The sequence below is a fragment of the Lycorma delicatula genome, chromosome 4 (genome assembly GCF_047948215.1).
Source record: "Lycorma delicatula isolate Av1 chromosome 4, ASM4794821v1, whole genome shotgun sequence".
Classification (NCBI taxonomy): Eukaryota; Metazoa; Arthropoda; class Insecta; order Hemiptera; family Fulgoridae; genus Lycorma; species Lycorma delicatula.
In genome coordinates this window covers 216,523,222-216,543,453 of record NC_134458.1, presented here as the reverse complement: position 1 = coordinate 216,543,453, position 20,232 = coordinate 216,523,222, and the positions used below count along the sequence as shown (strand labels likewise).

The 20,232-nt window shown below is 26.0% G+C and overlaps 1 protein-coding gene across 3 annotated transcripts in view; it reads right to left on the bottom strand.

The window, feature by feature from the left end:
* Positions 1-1,743: 1,743 nt before the first annotated feature.
* Positions 1,744-20,232, bottom strand: part of LOC142324281 (scavenger receptor class B member 1-like) — a 237,799-nt gene continuing 219,310 nt past the window's right edge. For all 3 annotated transcript variants that reach the window (XM_075365193.1, XM_075365192.1, XM_075365194.1), the window contains exons 5-11: positions 15,187-15,331; positions 12,948-13,148; positions 12,429-12,565; positions 10,022-10,308; positions 9,656-9,774; positions 7,662-7,790; positions 1,744-5,370 (exon numbers count right to left, since the gene is read on the bottom strand). In XM_075365193.1, the coding sequence (XP_075221308.1) occupies positions 5,077-5,370; positions 7,662-7,790; positions 9,656-9,774; positions 10,022-10,308; positions 12,429-12,565; positions 12,948-13,148; positions 15,187-15,331 (1,312 nt within the window). In that variant the 3' untranslated portion in view covers positions 1,744-5,076. The remainder of the gene's footprint in view (positions 5,371-7,661; positions 7,791-9,655; positions 9,775-10,021; positions 10,309-12,428; positions 12,566-12,947; positions 13,149-15,186; positions 15,332-20,232) is intronic.

Genomic DNA, 20,232 nt, shown 5'->3' with positions numbered 1-20,232 from the left:
ACTGCACATTATTATTACTAATGTGATACGTAAATAAGTTTAAATATTATATTAATAACAAAAAATAATAATAAATTTAATGATACCCATAAAACAATGAGTATAAAAATTATTTGGAGGGGACTTTTTTTTATTCATTATTTGACAACATTACCCTCTCCAAAAAAACCTATCACTTTTCTGTACAAAAAAAAGCTCTTTATAAATAATAATATATATAACAATAAATTATTTTAATTACCTCTAACCTATTACATACGAGTACTAAATTAATAATTAAATAAATAATTTAATTATATTCATGCATAAAATAATGATATTAGAGAAACATGTAACAGCAAAGCATCATTATATCAAAAATCATTTTTTTTCTCGTAATGCAAATGTTATCACTGAAAAATTATTATATGGTTCACTGTAAAATTGTACATGAAAACTTGGGGAAGTAGAAGCTACATGTAAGAATACTCGCATTTTGGGATTAGAATCAAACAATAAATTTTTTAAACTAAATTATCTAAAACAATTGTTTTAATGAATAAATTTTTATCTTAGAAATTATAGGGAACTCATTTTCAAGTTATTAAAAACTGTTCTTCAAATGTTACCTGCTATTAGTAATTCCACTGACTAAATTGGAAAAAATAATTAATTTATAAATTGATTTCAGGTGATAAAACAAACTCACTCGAAATTTTTATTGGCAATATATAAATGTGATTTATATTGCTTGCGAGGCCTCCTACAAATTAATTATTATAATATTAATATAATTATTATTATATTAAAATTGTTACTGTTGTATATAGTATATATATATGAAATTAATATTATCAGTCCATGTAATACATCGTTAAAAGTATATTTCTTTTTATATCAGCTAATACTAGATATAAACACACAGATTCTTGTGTAAGTATTTAAAATACTTAGAAAGAAAAGTGGTGTAAAAAATGTCAATGTTATATAATTCCTAGTTTATAAAAGAATGAAAAATGGTGTAAAAAAATCACTGTGTAAAATACCTAGTTTGTAAAATCTGCTTAAGAATTACACATTTATCACACTACATTTTTTATAATAACTGAATAATAACATTCAGTTAAGTTACTGAGTTAAAAACAAGTTCAATTACAATAGGTGTTCAAAAAGTTTAAATTAGTTAATAATTAAATGAAAGTAACATAAAAAAACAGTAACTATATGACATTTGGCATACATTAATTACTTTTCTGTAATCTAAGTTTTATATTTTATTGTTTAAATACGACAGTGATATCTTAAGTTCAGTATTTTTCACATAATTAATAGTCTTCCAATATACAAAGCAATGTGTAATAACCACGAGTCTACAGCATAACTCAGTAATTAATTTAATATTTTTTATTTATAAGCATAAAAAAACAAAAGATTAAGTTAATTTTGATACCACAATATATATTAATATATTTACTGTCACAATACAGTATAATTTAAAAAAATATATTATTAATAGAATTTTTGAAGGAATAAAAATATTTGTTTATAGTATAATAATCGATAATAAAATTACAAAGCTACAGAATTTAAAAGTACTTATGATACTAATAACTAGAGGAATTTATTTACAGTAATGAAATGTATATGATAATATAATAAATGACTAAAATTATAAAGTAAAGTAACAAAAAAAAAATGATTTCAATAAATTTCACATTTATATGAATTGTATATGAAAAATACTTAAGTGGATGGCTGAATCAGGGCAGTCATTATCAATATTCTGAAAAATTAAAATTGAAAACTTAATTTAACTATTGTATATAAATTATACTTTTATTTTGTTTTATAAATAAATATAGAATCAGGGCAGTAACGACATTTATTACTAAAAAAATGATTAATTTTTACTTTTTAAAAATTCAAATAGGTTCACATAATGATGAGTGAAATCCTCAATATAGGATATAATAGGGTTAAAAACTGCTGTATAGATTGTGATCTCTAAAAGATTTTATTAATGAAATTAATTATGATTTTGACCCACTGCACTATATTTTGAACCACTGTATTAAAAAGGTTAACTAATTTAATTAGTATTAACTAATTTTAATATCTTTATCACAAAAAAGAAAGATCTAAATTGTTTAAGGAAATTATTTAAAGGCAAAGACTTTTTTATTTTGTTAATTAATTCTTTAATGTTAAAATCTAATATAACATACAATGATTAGTTCTATAATATCTATACTGATTTTGAACGAAAAAATTTAACCTTAAAAAACTGGTAATTAATTATGATCATTTTTAATTATTCTTTAAAAGTGAAAATAAACATATCCCAAGGAAGGCTTTTATCCTTCATTCTATGCCCTTTTAGTACATTGTATATAAGAAGTTAGCTTAAAAAAAAGCATTTATCAATATAGTTTAGAATTTAGGTTTAAGAAGTAGGGGCTTTGCCCAAAAGATAGTTTTGGATTTTGTACCATTCCTGAACAGGAAAATAGTCCCCAGACAGTTCCTAAGGTAATCACCACTTCACTGAGCCTCAATAAAGAAATTGTCCTAACAGTTACCAGAAGGTGCCAGCATAATGCCATGGATGGAACCAGCTCAGTGGATGACACAATTTATAAGGTAACTGTTTAAGGAAGAAGGGATAACTAATTGATGAAAGGGGAAGAGTACAGGAAGGAGACTTAATCAATCTATTGAGACAGAAACTCTAATTCGGATATGTTCAGCATAAAAATTAAGTTCTTATATAGTTAAACTGAACTTCTTATAAAAAATACAACTTTTAATAATCTGTAAATCTGTGATCTGGAGAAAAAATATGTGAGAACCACTAAGGAATTTCATATGTGTATTAAGGAATTACATTAACTAGTAGTTTTGAAGAAGTTTGTATAAGAATATATAATTTTGTTTAATCTTGATCATAAAAACATTATCAACCGTTTTTAAGTCTATGTCCAACATTGTGAATTTTCTGTTTAAAAAATATCAAAATAAAAAAGTAATATTCTAATGATGATAAATAAATTAAAAGGTTTTTTTCTTAAAAATTAGATATTAAATTGAAATCATTTTTTAATATACACTTCTTATAAATATTTGCATTGTGTACATAAAAGTAAGGTTGTATTTTCTAATAAATTTTTGTAATACTTATTCTTTAAAAGAGAAAATGAATTAATGGGTGATAAAAGTTATTTAGATAATAAAAAAAGAAGATAAAATCTGTTTCAACAAGCTAATAAAAATGTATGGGTATATTAAAAGAGTAGCTGCTAACCCCTAAGAAAAGAAGCCTTTCCTTATCGCCATTTTTGTGTGAAAAGTTATTATTATAAAGAATTTTTTGTTTCAGAAAAAATTGATCTTAAAACTTTGCAGCAGCTTTCCAGTTCTTATCAAAATCACATTTTTTTTTAAAACTCCAAAATATCTAAATAACATAATATTGTTATGTAGTTGTAAAAGAAACAGAGCTTTGTGTTAAATAGTAAAAAAAAAAGCAAAATACATACAGGCAGTTTAAATAAAGAATAAATAATGCATAAAATTTAAAGCTTATTTTTTTGTTAGAGTAAAGTTATTCAATTACTGTAAATAATATTTCTTTTCTCAACTTTTGCAAAATTGATTATTCAAGGTTTTAATTATTTGAGCTTGTCTTTGAAACAATCGTCTTGAATTGCTTGAAATCTTGCATGTTTATTTAGTTTAATAAAATACTTATATCATTAGGACGACTTATTAATTAAAAAGTTAATTTCATTTATATTAAAGGATAATTTTATAGGATTATTTATAGTCAAAATAAAAAATATCCTATAGGGTGAAAATTTTACCTCATGAAATGGCACATAAGGTATACAAAAAAATAATTGTACCATTGGAGAAACTTCCCTTAAAATAGTCAATTAACATCAAACATCTTGAAATGAGTTAGTTATAAGAATTAAAAAATTTTATGGATAAAATTATAAAAAATTTTAAAATATCATAAAAACCTATGTGTTAGGTTGATGCACAAAGTTAAAACTTGGCTTTTGTACAGAAGGTTGACAGTTTCAGACCAAGTTAGCCAAGCAATATCTTGTCATGAGCTTCTTGACACTGTCAACCACCTACCAATCTGTTTTTACTTATCAATTAAAACTGCATCCTGGTTTGATGATCCAAATATGTAACAAGTTTTATGTACATTCACTATACAAAGAAGGTTCTCAGTTGCCTGGAAGCTCGGATTTCAAATAAAGCTGCATATATCTAGGAACATTTTGATAGTATCATAAGAATCAGTCCAACCAAAAAAAAGAAAATAATAAATAAAATTAGTGCTATGTCTTAATTGGATAAGTGTTCATTCAAAGTTATGAGTCAACAGAAATATGTGTTATCTATACACCATAATCTGTGAAAAGTTACATTATTAATAGCATAAAGTTAGCTATAATATTATTAACTTAGCTGTAAAGACAGTTTATTAGTATAAAATTAAACTGCTATTGCTGTAAATCTGATACAACCAAGTTATATTTCTGAATATTTAACTAAATACAATTATAATTAATCACCATTTTTTACAGTAACAGTATACAAACAATGAATATTAATCTCTAGTGACTCAACTTGAAATTGTAGTGACGATTTCATCAGATTTGGTTTGAATGTATTGCCATAGTACATTACATTTAAACATTCTTGTTAGTATTTTCAACCCTTTCGAATTAAAAATCTAAAATTACATTTTTTTAACAATGGAATGCTAATAAAAGGAACAACAATTTTCAAACAGAAAAATTCTGTTTTTAAATAGAAAATACAACTTATGTGTAGATAAACTTAACATTATAATGAAATCTACATGAAATAATAAACTATTTTAATATATAATGTATATGTATGTAAAATAATATTATATGAATTGTCTTTTAAACAAAAATAATAGTAATAATAATAACATGATGATAATATTACAGCAACAATGAATATTTACATAAAAAAAGGAAAAACAATTGAGTTCAAAATGGCAAATAAAAATGCATTATTAAATAAATAAATATTATACTATATGAAAACATATCATCTCGTTCTCTCAGCTATATGAGTATTGCTCATTGGAATAATCTGTATCGGTGTATACCTTGTACGACCCCATGCCGGTTTTAACATTGCAATTGTTCTATCTTGAGTGTTGTTACTGATACTTGTATTTGTTATAAATCTTCCAGTTCTTATATAACCAAGGGTTGCAATTACTAATAATGTAAATCCAATTAGAAAGAAAAACATTATAAATGCTGTTTGAATTGGTGGTGCGATAATGAAACATAAATCTAACAAAAAATTTACTGAGTCCGGTAATTGTGTCATATTCTGAAACAAAATCAAACCATAGAAAAGATAAATAAAAAAATAACACAAACTAAATTTTTGATAAATCCTTTAAGAAGAATAAAGCCTGATCTTATTTTAATACTAGTCAGTCTAGGCATTTTTCACAGGGTACAAATTTTCATTATCTTATTTTCATGGACAAGTATTCCTTTAATTAAGAAATTTATACTTTAAAACTGATAAATATATTAATATTTTAAACATTTGAAACTTTTTGAAAATGATTAGTATTTTAATATACATTTACATGATATAAATAGTTTAGATATTCCTATAAATCAAATTTGAGTAAAATAGGACAATACTGGATATCTTACTCTGCAATAAGGTATTTAAAACATGTAAAATCCAGTAAATAATACACAGTGACACATGATTATATATCATGAACTTTTCAACAGAAACAGTCACACATTCACTTGATAAAAATTTAAATAAAACTTCAAAAAAGTTTGCTGATTGAACTAGTTTTAATACTTTTTAATATTATTTTAGTTTTATACTTTAAAAGTAATTTAGAAGCTTCTTATAAAAGCACATATTCATGTAAAAAAGTAATTTCTCAAAAGTAACAAGTTTCATATGCTGGGAATAACAGTTCTTCTGTTTAACAAGTGTTATATTTCAGAATTTCTCAAATAAGGGTAAATTTTGGTATTTTTTTCTTAAAAATGCAACTTTCTGGTAAAAGTAAATATACAAAACAGGATTAAAATATTTTTAAAAAACTTGAAGCCTGAAATGTGCTTCAGAAATTACATTGTAAGCAAAGAAAAACATATACATAAAGACCATTTGTAAACCAACATTAAAATATGTGTTCTAATAAGTAAGATGAGGATAAGAATTGCAAAACAAGTTCAATTTAAGTTTTTTGAAAAGTTATGTTAAACCTTTCAAGTCGGTGATTGGTCAATCAACCACAAGTTCTAAAGTAGCAGAGGCAAAGACACATGTAAAGACAGTTTAAATCCTTTGACAACGGTAGGAACTTAGATCACCGCTATGATTTAAGAACAAATGAATTACATATAGCATCGACTCATTTGACTGAAACCAATATAGAAACAACTATAGCAATACAGATACCATCAATAAAATCACTGCACCTTTTCACACATCATTTATACAGAGAATTTGGTGATAGTCAATGATAAATTTTTTGAGTAGTGGATGCAAACACATAGCAACTTAATATCTTCAGTCCAACAAAATTTCACTGAAGATATTCCTGATCACAAAGTTAAGTTGTAATGATATATTGAACAATTACAACATGACCCTTTATTTGGATTAAACATTCTTTACAATTTTTTTTTAGATTCTTCAATGTAAATTTCTGTGTTAATGGTATAGTTAGTAGTTAGAAACACATATTTACTGCTCATCTGATAACTCACTTTGAACAGATCTAAGCAGAAAAGTTTTAGTTTGATGTTAATGAGAATATTACTGCTACTGCAAAAGACTACTGAAAAGTGTTATTTGAACAGTTCTTTACTCATTCCTTATATAGGAAATAGGATGTCACCTTCCTGCGTATTTTAACAGGATAGAACACACTTACTATGGTAAAATTTTCAGCTAGTTTAGAAATTTCAAGAATCAAGATCAAGAATTTGATGTCTGTGGATAAGTAGGGGATCTCTATTGAATGGTCTCCATGATCTCTGGATCTAAAATTAAAACTACTTTAAAGTTGTCTTTTCATACTATTTAAAGGTAATATACAATATCATGAAGATTAGTTAATTAATTGAGGAAATGTTTATATTACTTGCAAGTATACACTTGATTATATTTTACTTTATGCTTAGCATTTATGGGAGAATCAACTATGAATTATTGCAACAGAAAAATGGGTTAACACTTATTTTAAGATTGTAGAGAGATACAATTTTTGATAGATTAGAGTTATGTTGAAATAAATGCACATTCAACTGCTTGTTAAATTCTGATTGAAACTGATGAATATGTGATCCCATTCCTATTCAAATAATGGAAGTTGAATTGAAGATGATGGACGACAACAAACACACATTTTGACTCAAGGAATTACATTTTTTGTCATGCTTTATTTTGCTCTGCATAATGTAATTAATTTTACGCAGTTGTTAACTGAATTTTGACTCTCCTGTAGTCAAACAGAATGAATGTTACTGAATAAACCGAAGGTAATAATCCTCAGGTAGATGTGGCTTAAGAATAAAATATTTGTAATTATGTAACTTACAACAATAAATAAATAAATAATTATTTATGATACTTACTACTTGTAGCCAGAAAATTGGTATAATTTTGTTATCAAATTTACGGACACTATATTGTTGCATTTTTGTTTTCCTAACAACAAGATTAATTTGTATACTTGTTTTGACAAACATTGGTACACCCATATCCTACAAAAAAAAAGAAAAAATATTTTTAATAAAAAAAATTTACATATTACTGTTTCCCTTCAATGGGAAAGTTTCACAAAATAAAGGGAGAACACACTACATTAATTTGTTGCTTTAATATATTTCCTTAACCTTTTTTTATGACTTAGCATCTAAAGTACAAGGGCATCAGTCAGAGTTGCTTTGTAGTAAACAGGTTTCACTTATAGAGTTTAATCTGAATTTTGGTGATGTTGGCATGGTGATAGGTTCATGCAGCTTAATCCACCAAGTTGGTCTAGTAGTGAATGTGTCTTCCCAAATCAGCTGATTTGGAAGTCGAGAGTTCCAATATTCAAATCCTAGTAAAGTCAGTTATTTTTATACGGATTTGAATACCAAATCTTGGATACCAGTGTTCTCTGGTGGTTGGGTTTCAATTAACCACACATCAATTCAACCCATACTGAATTGTTATGCTGAATATAGCTTCAATACAAATAACTTTGGCAAAAGCTTGGTTGTAGCTTGACAGTAAGCTTGGAATATGTATTTTTGATTTAACTAAATTTTTCCAATTAAATACTGGTAACAACAATGTTGAACCAGTGCATATGGCAGTGTTTAGTAAAATTTATTTCTTTGTCTAGATTGTAACTCTTTTTCAAATAATTTTTTTAGTTCCTTAATTGCTTTATTCATGATTAGATAAATATGCTAAACGAAACAGGCTAAACTTTTTTCCTCATAACTTTCTACATTACAGCTTATATCGCTGGTTTCCTACTCTTATTTTAATCTACCTTACTATAGAACTAAGCCATGTATGTCGATTTTAACAAGAAAGATTATGTGTATGTATCCTAAGTGTCATAAACGTAATGTCAAGTCAAGTCACCAGCAATAATTCATGAATAAAGCAATTAAGGAACTAAAAAAAATTATTTGAAAAAGAGTAACAATCTAGACAAAGAAATAAATTTTACTAACCACTGCCATATGCACTGGTTCAACATTGTTGTTACCCGTATTTAATTGGAAAAATTTAGTCAAATCAAAAATACATATTCCAAGCTTACTGTCAAGCTACAATCAAGCTTTTTCCAAAGTTATTTGTATTGAAGCTTAATTCAGCACAACAATTCAGTACGGGTTGAATTGATGGAGAGTGCGTACCCCTTCTATCTCTGGATCAAATCCACTCTTATAACTTAAGTTACATCATAAATCTGGGAAATCTTTTGTATTATTTTAATCATTCAATTATAGAAAAATAGTACCAAATTCTTACATTAATTGTTATTAAGAATAATGCAAGATAGGTTTACTCTTACTTTCATTTTCTGTAATTTTACCACCAGTAATAGCAATTATGACTTCACTCTTTGTCTGATACAATACTTCTTTTAACCAAGATCCAAGACAAGTATGGTACAATTTAAAGTTAAAAGTTTGAAGGATTAGATGACTATTATTAATTTAATAACAAATATACACATTTGTAAATATAAATTCAAGGAAGAGTAAGAATTTTTAATTTAACTTCAATCTAAACAATTCATATTTACTAGCACTGATCAAAGATCTAACAGTCTGGATGTAAGTAAGCATTAAAAATATTTAATATTGATGACAGATTTAGAATTTTAAGGCATTTTAAAATGGAGTTATATGGTTTGATTTCATTTATTTGAAATCAAATAATTCTATGAGAAAAGCCCATTAAAAAAATCCATAGTAATCTCTGAGAATTTAACCAACATACCCAACAATTTCATACTGTAGGCAATAAGATCATAACTGCTGCAGTCATAATATGGCTACTGTTGGCAAAACTAGATCAGCTGTAAAATCTCTTATAAAATAACAATTAGTTATAAACTTACAGGTTGTACACCAAAAGAAGTAGTGTGTTTTTCTTCATCTGGATAAAGTCCATCAAAATCATCTAAAAGTTTTGGATCTGATTTAAAGAAGTGAGGTCTTGACAGTGCTACAGGGATGCCTGTAAAATATGAGATATAAATGTAATTAAAACAAAATTACATTATAATACATTTATTATTTTAAAATTACTCAGCATAATCTAAAATAAAAATAAAAATCTAGTCTCCTTATAAATTATTATTATTTATGTTTCAATAAAATGAATAAACTAGGTAATAAATTTTTAAAAAAATACTTTTTTTATTGTTTTTAGAATTACATTTATAATAATACCTATCTTCTTTATAGGATTATTAAAAACTTACGGAAATAACATGGTGAAATATCAGACAATCCTGATGGTAAACATGTCCCTTGATCGTGATTACAATAGCAAGCATTATCTTGATTCTTGTCTGGACTATCAAAAGCATCATCTGCCATCTCATAAACATACATAGGAATACCGCGTTCATTAACAACTTCTCTTTTATAAACAATGGGTAATGTTCTACAAAATGCTTTTCTATATAAATGTAATGTTTGATTTTTTTCCAAATGACGAGGAAATAATACACCTTCTAATGTATTTTTAAGATCATTACATTTTGTCCTAAAAAACAATAAATTGACAATTTAATTCTGCAAAATATGTATAAAAAACTTATATTTATTTATAAAACCATTTATCTTAAATAATTTGAACACAGGATTAACAGTTTGGATATTTTGGTTCAGGTACGTTAAATGTAATTTCTACAAAGTTTTGAGTAAAAATGATAAATGTTTAACTCCTTTATGAATACTATATATAAATTTAATAATTAAATCAGCATTTTGGTTTACTGTAAAAAAAAAAAAAAAAAAAAAAAAAAAACAGCTATGATGCTTTTTTTAACTGACTCTACTGATTTCTTTGACTGCTTAATTTATAGCAATTTTAAAAACAAAAAAGTTAAAAAATATTAATTTGATTGCAATTTTAAAAATTGTTTTTTCTCTTCTTTTTTTACTGTTCTACTATACTAGAATAAAACAATCGACTAATTTTCTTAAAAAATCAAATAAAAAGACTGCTGAGATTAAAAAATTGAATTCTCTATCTGTAACAGATTCTGCAATTGTATGTAATAAATTAAAAATGAATTTCAATTCATCTGTGAATTTTTGGTGATTATCAGTTTGCTACAGTATATTTATTATAGTTGGAATTTCTAAAAACTTTTCTAATCATTAAACAACAGTGATCTCTGGAGAGAGGTAACTCAAGTGCAGGGAAACATAAAAACATAATATCAAACATAATATCAATGAATACTTATTTCATTCTAACTTTATCCAGTTATTTCAGTTTTGTCAATAGCATGTTAGATATATGTTACTAATTAAACATGTGCTTTTTAATTGCAATAGCCTAAACCTGAAGCGGAAAATCTTTATGAGCTGAAACATTGAGGTATAATTTTTTGAATATGCCTTAAATTTTAACATAATATGTTTTACTTGTCTAAACTACATAAATGTTGCTCAAATACATAAGTTTTTACAATTCCAGCAGAATTAAATTTTTTTAAACTGTGTACTACATTTAGGTGTATTTTCATTTGTGAGGCCATGATATCAGAAACTCTATTATTGATTTTTCTAAAACAGATTACATTTCTAATAAAACATTTTCAATAAAAAATAAATGTTCTAAATTTAACTCTTTTTTTTCTTCTTTTTGGTGTTCCCTTGGAATTATTTGCAGAACTTAATGGATGATTTTTTAAACAGAAAAATTACATTGTCTACATAGATGATGTGAAGAAATTTAAAATGTTTTTCCATCATTCCTTAGTATTAGATTATAAAGCATAATGATATTCAAAGTATTTTCAAATGAAAATTCAAGAAAAATAATTTGAAACTGCAAGATAAAAAAATAATACATAGCTTTAGCTCAATCATAGCAGTCTTTTCATGTGTTTTCCTGCATTCCTTTACTTAATTTTATTAGGATACAGGTTTTTTTATTTGCATTTTTTTCATGTAGCTTTTTTCACACAAGCAGTGTTTTTTTGTAGATTTACTCAACTTTTTAATTACAAATAAACTGAAGAACAAAACTAAGAAATATTTTTTCAATTTTGATTTTTTCATGTGGATACCAAATTAAGTGTTGGAGTGCTAGTTTTTAATTTTGCACTAAGTTCAAAAAGTAGAAAATTCAGGAAAAATTGAAGTGTGATTATTTTTTAATTTTTAGTGATCTAAAATAGATCACTACATTATTTTCTATCTTGTTCAAATTAATTTATCAGTATACTGAGTGAGAACTGATAAGTGAACTGAATCCAATTTTGATTATATGAAATTGATGGGTAGGCCATATTTGATCTGTAGATCTGTAGGCTTGAGCTGTATTCTAACTTGATGAATTAGCATCTCTACATTATTATATAAGCATACGAGTATATATATGTTTTGTACAGAATAACCAATTTAAAAGTATAGTTATACAAGGTTGCCTGTAACAATTGAATATGGTTCATAATTAATGCAGAATACTCTTTTGAACTTGATACCATACTACTTGGAGGATATTACAGCTTTATTTACCTTACAAATTATTCGATTTTTAAAATTAAAATGTTAACCATTTTAAAAGTAAATTATAAAAGAATAAAGGTAAAGGCTCAAAATATTTATAATGTAATTACTAAAAAAGGCCAGTATTGCATTTAAACTTACCGATTTTCTTCTGGATTGTATCCCCATTGCTTAATACCTGGTAATCCATTATAATGGTCAATTGAGAATGGAATTTTATTACTGTCTTTGTCTTTAGGAATATTCATTGTAACCGTATTATTTCCTTCATCAAGAATCTAATTTAAAAAAACAAATGAAGTAAAATTATGTTTTTAACATTAATTTCAATAACTGTTACAGTAATAATATTACAAATAATGTAGTAAAAATAATTTATTGAAAATTAGTGTACTAAATAAACAAAACATTTTGTATTTTTAACATTTGTTTTATTAAAAATGTTTATTACAAAATTTGATTTGCTTTATTGTTTCAAAGTTTTTATTAAATTAATCAATATTTTACATAAATCAGTCTTTCAGGATCAGTTTTAATACAATGCTAACTACATACTTTGAATGATAATCAAAGTTCATAAGTGACACATTTAAACTTTTTTAATTAACATAAACCAACAAATCTTATAAAAAATGTAATAAAATTACTGAAGTTACTTACTCTATCAAGAAGTCCAAATCTAGAGAAATGAATCCAACTAGGCAGAAATTTACTACCCAAATTTATTAATGGATCATCATAACCCCAAAGAAATTCATCGACAGACAGCGTTTTAACTGGATGTAAATCAAGTTGTTGAACTAACATACGTAAAATCAAATTAAACGCTAAAGAAGAACTGTGTAACATAGATGATATACCCTGGACAGACAAATTAATGTAAAATATAAATGTTATGATTAAAAAAATATATTTAAAACTGATAATATTTTTTAAACTAGTTATTATTTTTACAATTATTTCTATAGCAGTCATTCAGCATCACAGCTTATGTAGATAAGAAGAAATATTACGTTAGTAATTTTTCAATTTTTTTTTTGTAAGTAATGTTTCATTTATTTAAACAAGAGTTTTAATCTATAGATAAAAATTTGGAAATACATTGGACATTTGGACATTATATAAATATAATCTAAAAATATTATTATATTTATTTCTCCAAATATGCATATTTTGCCCTTGAACACTTCTGAAATAATTTTAGAACTTTACAGGATGTTACTTCATTAACATATTTAAGACTAAACTGCGTGTCCGGTCGGCAGTCTCAGATTTAGTGCACGATCTGGTTTATTGAAACAAGATCAGTTATCACAGTACAGGTACATCAATGTGAATATTGTGGTGCCACACCTAAGAATAAAATAATACTCCAGTGGTTTAATCGGTTTAAGATAACAGGCAGTGTCTTAAAGGAGAACTCATCAGGCAAACCGTCTGTACAGAATATGGAATGAATCCAAGCATCTTGTACATGTAGCCTGAAAAAATTATTAGGAAGGTGCAGTTTGGAGTTAGGAATACCTAAATCTATAATCTGTAGTATAAAAAGTGGTGCTTAAGAGACTACATGCAAATAAGATACAATTTTTTAATGAAATCAAACCCAATGATAAAGTGAAAAGATTAGAGTATGCATTTTTAATGTTTAACAACATTGATGAAAATGAGGACAACTGAAAAATGTCATGTTTTTAGATGAGGCAACACACATTAGTGGGTCAGTAAATCAACACAGTTGCAGGATTTGGGGATCAGAGCCATGGTATGAAATTATCCAACATCACTGTGACTCTCCCAAAGTCAATTTGGTGTGGACTGATGAATGATCATATTATGAGCCCACATTTTTGTAGAAAGCACAATTAATGGGAGTATTTTCTGTGATATGCTCAAACTTTACATCTTTCCATAGATCGACAATATTGAAGAAGGAAAAAGATTCATTTTCTAACAGCTAGACTGTGCTCCACCGCATTACAGTAACTGAGTTCGTGTTGCATTAAACATTTGGTTTCAAAACAGGTGAATTGGAAGAGGAGGGTTGATCGCATCCCCATCAAGGAACTCAGACATAAATAACCCCACTAGATTTCTTTTTGTGGGGGCATGTGAAAAACATTGGTTTTTCAAAGAAAATCTGTGTCATCAAACACCTACGGGAGAGGACTGTTGTAGCAGTAGTATCCATTATACTCGACATGCTGGAAAGAATGTGGGAAGAGCTGGATTACCATCTGGGCATGTGCAGAGCAATGAATGGTGCTATATCGAAGTGTATTAAACACAAAAAAAATTCAGAATTTACCCTTTCAAAATATATACTCATGTAAGTAATACTTTTAATATAATTCTGTTTAAATAATACTTCAAACCAAAGAGTTCTTTTAAATACTCTGTATTTTATTACAGAACCTTGGAGGGGTGTTACTTAACCATTCTGTCTGTAACCCAAAATATCAGTTTTAATTATATAAATTAAAACTTATAAAATAATAAGTCATGACCTAATGTAATAAATCATTTATTTATATAATTCTATAATAATACCAATTCTAGAACATAGAGACCTTTCATTTTCTTCTACAGTATCAGTTCTTAAATTCATTAATAAAAAAAGCAATCAGTGTCCCACTTTTATTCTAGAAAAACTGAATCAATTTATTCTAAACAAATTCAAAGTGCAGTCAATGTAATTCCAATTTGGTGATCTGTAATACCTAGTTTAATTATGGCTTTAACTATATCTGAACTTTATATTCTTTGATTTTTAAATAGAATTCCCTTACTTGTTACAAAATTATCAGTTGTAAAACAATTCAACCTATAAAACAATACTATAAAAAACAATATATACATATATATATAAAATACTGTTAATTATTGATTAAAAACGTACCACTAAAGGAATATTAATAACATTGACCAGATCAACTGTTGGATCACCCACTGAAAGTTCTGGTTCAAATGCTAAAGTTCTGTAGGGCATGAATGACAAAGTGTTATTGCTATTAAACATTATGTTTGTATTTTCTAACATCTCACTGTAACAGAAAAAATGTAGCACATAAATAAACAAGAAATTAAAATACAAAAGAATAATATACATTAAACATATAATTAAATATCCCAACATACCACTGATACAAATTTACCAGTTGATGAATTATTTTCCTAAAAAATTAACCTTAAAATCTATTCATATATAAAATTGTAGATGTAGTATTAACTTTTAATGTTCAATTGGGATTTTTTTATTACTGATAATTTTCATGCATTTTTTTCTTTGTATTTCTTGTCACAGTATTTAATTGTTCATTTACACAAAAAAATTTACATTGTTAAATAATAATTAAAAATATTACCAACCAGTTATGAATTAGAATGTTATGGTTGATAATAAAATAAACATATCTAAGAATACAAAAGTAATAAGGATAATATAAAACAATAGGCCAATGTAATAGTATTGAAATTAAAGAAGAATTACAATTACTAATTACAATTACATGATAGAAGACTGCAAAAAGTGAAATGAAATAAAAACTAGAACAGCAGCGATTATAAAATATTTATTAACAGAAAAAAACAGTTATTAAATACTAAGAGGATACTCCAACTTCTAGACTCACTAGACAACTTTGAATTATTTAGATGAAGTCTTGCTAGAATTTGAGAAAGCCAGAATTATTATGTTTGGAGTATACTTCTGTCCTATCCTAATTTTGAGATGAAAATGAGAATAGTGTACAACTATTAAATGACACTAAATAAAAAGTGCTAAACAACTCCTGATTAAGCAGAACAAAACAGGCATAATTTCAACAAACAAAATTTAAGAAAACTGTCGCAGTAAGTGCTTCAAAAGAGTGGTATTCTGGTTTTAGTTAAGAAAGAAAGGATATTGCACTGCTGTAATGATTTTTAAAAATAACAATGCTTTTGGTGTTTATTTCATGTTATGTTATATGTCCAAAACAACTAAAACTTCAAAACTGATGTTTTTGGACACCATTCTCTTTTCTTCATATCAGATCATAATTTGGATTATTATAAAACTAAACTACAACAGTTAAACTAGTTTTTTTAATTGTGTGTTTCAGCAGTTTGTTTAAGAAATATATATATATATATATATATATATATATATAAAATGTCTTTCTAAAAATCTCAAAAACATGAAGATCAATTTCATTAAAATTTAGATATGTTGTAATAATGTATTTGAAGTTGTGCATGTAAAAATTTGATGAAGACTGGTTGAGTCATTCTTGAATTAAATTCTCAACAAGGTCAAAAAAAGGAACTACTCCATTTAAGTATAAATCAGTACACTAGGTCACAGCAGATACCATTTTATTTTACTAAAGCTTTTTATAAAATATTTTTTACTGCTTTTTTTTCATTTTAAATATAAGTATTAAGCTAATTATTTTTTGTTTTTTCTCTATATCATTGTTGTTATAATTTTAAAAATAATGTATATTATACAATATATTTTTAAATTATTTTTATTATATCCTTAATATTTTTTGCATATATATATATATAATACAAATGGAGCTATAGTTCTCACGAAAAAATTAGTTTAAGTGCATGATTTAATAGTACATAATACTAGAACAAAAAAAAACTGAAAATATACCCATAAACCCCATTTTTTGGCTCTAATTCTGGTTACTGTGAACCATACTGCTTGAAAATCAATAGGGTTCTATCACAATAGGATTACTTCACCCCACCAAGTTTCATCAAAATTGGTTAAGCATCCTGTAGAGCGGACAAAAAAAATCTTACCCATACATACATACGTACATATATATATATATATATATATATATATAAACATGACTAGGTGCAGTAGCGATTTCCAAATTTGTTGGAACTCTGCTAATAACCTTCTTTCATTTAAACACTTAATTAAACTAGTTATTATTTCTATTTTTAAAATCCAGTAATGCTTAATACAATATGTATGAAGATATAATTATTAATATTATTAATTATTATTTTATTTTTAAAATTAATTTTTTGCATTTGCTGTTTTTTCTTCACGTTTAATACTTTTGCAGAAATCTTTGCTTCATCTGAAAGTGGTTGTGGGATTAAATTAAGAATGTAATTTAAAATAAAAATTATGGTAAGGTATATTTATCATCTGTCATTGTTAAAAAATTACAGATTTCTCTAATGTCATCATATAATTAGATTTTTGTTATTGTATAACTGTCTTTGTGGATGTTCCTAAAAGTGTTTTGTAAAATCCCTATTTGTCATTTATATGTAGATAAATAAATCAAGTAAATAATCTCCATTCTGATCAGTACATGATATTACATTATATAGATCACATCAGGAGTGAGTAGGTATGCTAGCTACTTAATGAATAAAAAAAGGAACTGCTATAGCATTTGCTTGGATGGATCGAAGGAAACCAAGGTTAAGTCTTGATCAGAGCAGTTTCACAAATAAACAATTAATTATGAAATAGAAAATAGATATGATTTATCTCCACATAGGTTATTTTAAATATAAACACATGAAATAGTGTTAAGATAAATACATGACATTATGAAATGTAAAAGAATAGCTACAAAATAATCCACAATTCAAAAGGCATTAATTATTTGAGCACATATTTACAAATTAATCAGTAGTAATAACTGTTTCTATAAAAGGAATCTTTTATTTTAGATAAATTGGTGGAAAGATTTTTTGTAGATAGTATCAAAATTTATTAAAATTGATAAGGGAAGGATAATTAGACCCTTTCTTATAAGCTTAAGTATAATGTTGAATTACACCTGCTACGAGATTCTAATGTCTGACTGAAATGGCAAGTATACATATATATCTCTCTCCATAAGATTTTAACTGTTTTTAATTTAAAAGCATAGATCTCTACAAACGTACTGGTTATGGAAGAAAAAATAAAACAGCAAGTGAAAAAATTAATTTGATAAATAATTATGTTTTGGTGCTAGGGTGCAGTCAATGCATTAATGTTGTATATCTTAACTGTAATAATATTCTTACTGAACAGTATAATGTATAACAGTATAAAGTTATTTTAAAGAAAGCTTATCACACTAGCAGGGATTAAACTAATATACAAGAAAACTTTCTAATTAACTGATTTATTGATTCATAATAATCAGTCATTTGATTCAATGAAGCCAAGCAGAATAAAATATAGTAAATGAAAAATTGTTTTAAAGATCATTGAAAACATTTTTAATTTATAATTCACCCTGTTAATTTGATTAATTCCTTTTCAAAATAAAATTAGGTTAGTTATGTATTGTATTATTATGTTATTATATATATGAATTTGGTGAATAACTGTTGTACCCATATTTTGATCATACTCCATACTAGTTATCCTACCTATAATAAGTTAAGACACAGTAAGTTTTATTTTACAAAAAAGTGGTAAATTAACTTGTTATTTTACACTATCTACCTTAGTCTTACTTATGGCTATACCACAAGGAAAGATCCTGAGGTAAAAGAGATACCAATTCAAGTCCCTTTCTCTGAGAGTAATGATTTAATTACACAACCAGTCAGTCCCTGTGATAAATATAAAGAAAATATCATTTGTAGAGCTGAATCTCAACTATTTTTTTTTTTTTGTTAGCTGGAAATACTAATATGCAATAACACATTCATCAAGGTAAGAAAGGGAATATAAGCTGGTTTATTCATAATTTTCTCTCCAAAAACTTAGAATGGGATGCTAGTTATTTTTCATGTTGATTATTGTTTTGTTTTTCAAGAGAGACTTATGTCTCATATAGTTGCCTAAAACTGTTATTATTATAGCATCTATCATAAACTTTCTTTTTCCTGTTTAGCCTCCAGTAATTACCGTTTAGATAATACTTCAGAGGATGATGTATGAGTGTAAATGAAGTGTAGTCTTGTACAGTCTCAGTTCGACCATTACTGAGATGTGCGGTTAATTGAAACCCAACCACCAAAGAACACTGGTATCCACGATCTAGTATTCAAATTCGTATAAAAATAACTGACGGGACTTGAACGTTCGAACTCTCAACTTCCAAATCAGCTGATTTGGGAAGATATGTTCACCACTAGACCAACCCGGTGGGTTACTTGACATAAACATACTTATAAATTATTTGGCCTGTTTTGATTTATGTACAAATTATCAAGAAAATGAATTAAACCACACAGATTTAGTAATCTATGTACAATAAATATTATACTATTAAGCCATACTGAAATGGATAATGAAGGAATAGATGAAGAGAATTTTGAATAAAACAATAATACGAAATAGAAATTCAAAAGAAGAAGAAATCAGTAGAGGTAGATGTAAAGATAGCGTGATTCAGTAGATTTATTAAGTTATGTAAGTAGAGAAGTTGTAAATTGTAGCTTGAATAATATGCCAGTTAAAATTTTTTTGTCGTATCATAACAGTCCCCTCTATGATGACATATAAATAAAGTTATAAAAAGTATATTTTCTAATAAATATTAAAAATAAATATGCCTGCACTAAATTCATTTAGTATTTTACTATCTTAAAGTAGAATAAAAAAAAAAAAATTAAGTAAATTATTTAGTCTTCTAGTAAAAGTTTGACATTAAAAATTACATTCTACTCATGGTTGCACTCATTGCAATTACAATCCAGTGCTACATTATTAGCTTATACAATTATATTAAGTATTTTCTAAGGAAAAGAAACAAAGTTTGTGATTTTAACATTGGCAGAACAGGAGGTACCAGAACTCTTTAAGGTATAAGTATTTACAATTATATGTTATTTTGTAATGGTTAGATACCACTATAACTGCAGTAATACACATAGTAGTCAGACCACTATCTAAGTTTCTATGTAGCAGCTAATTTTTTATGACTAATTTATATTGTTAGGTGCCATAACCATAGTGGTAGTGATCTGACAAGAGACA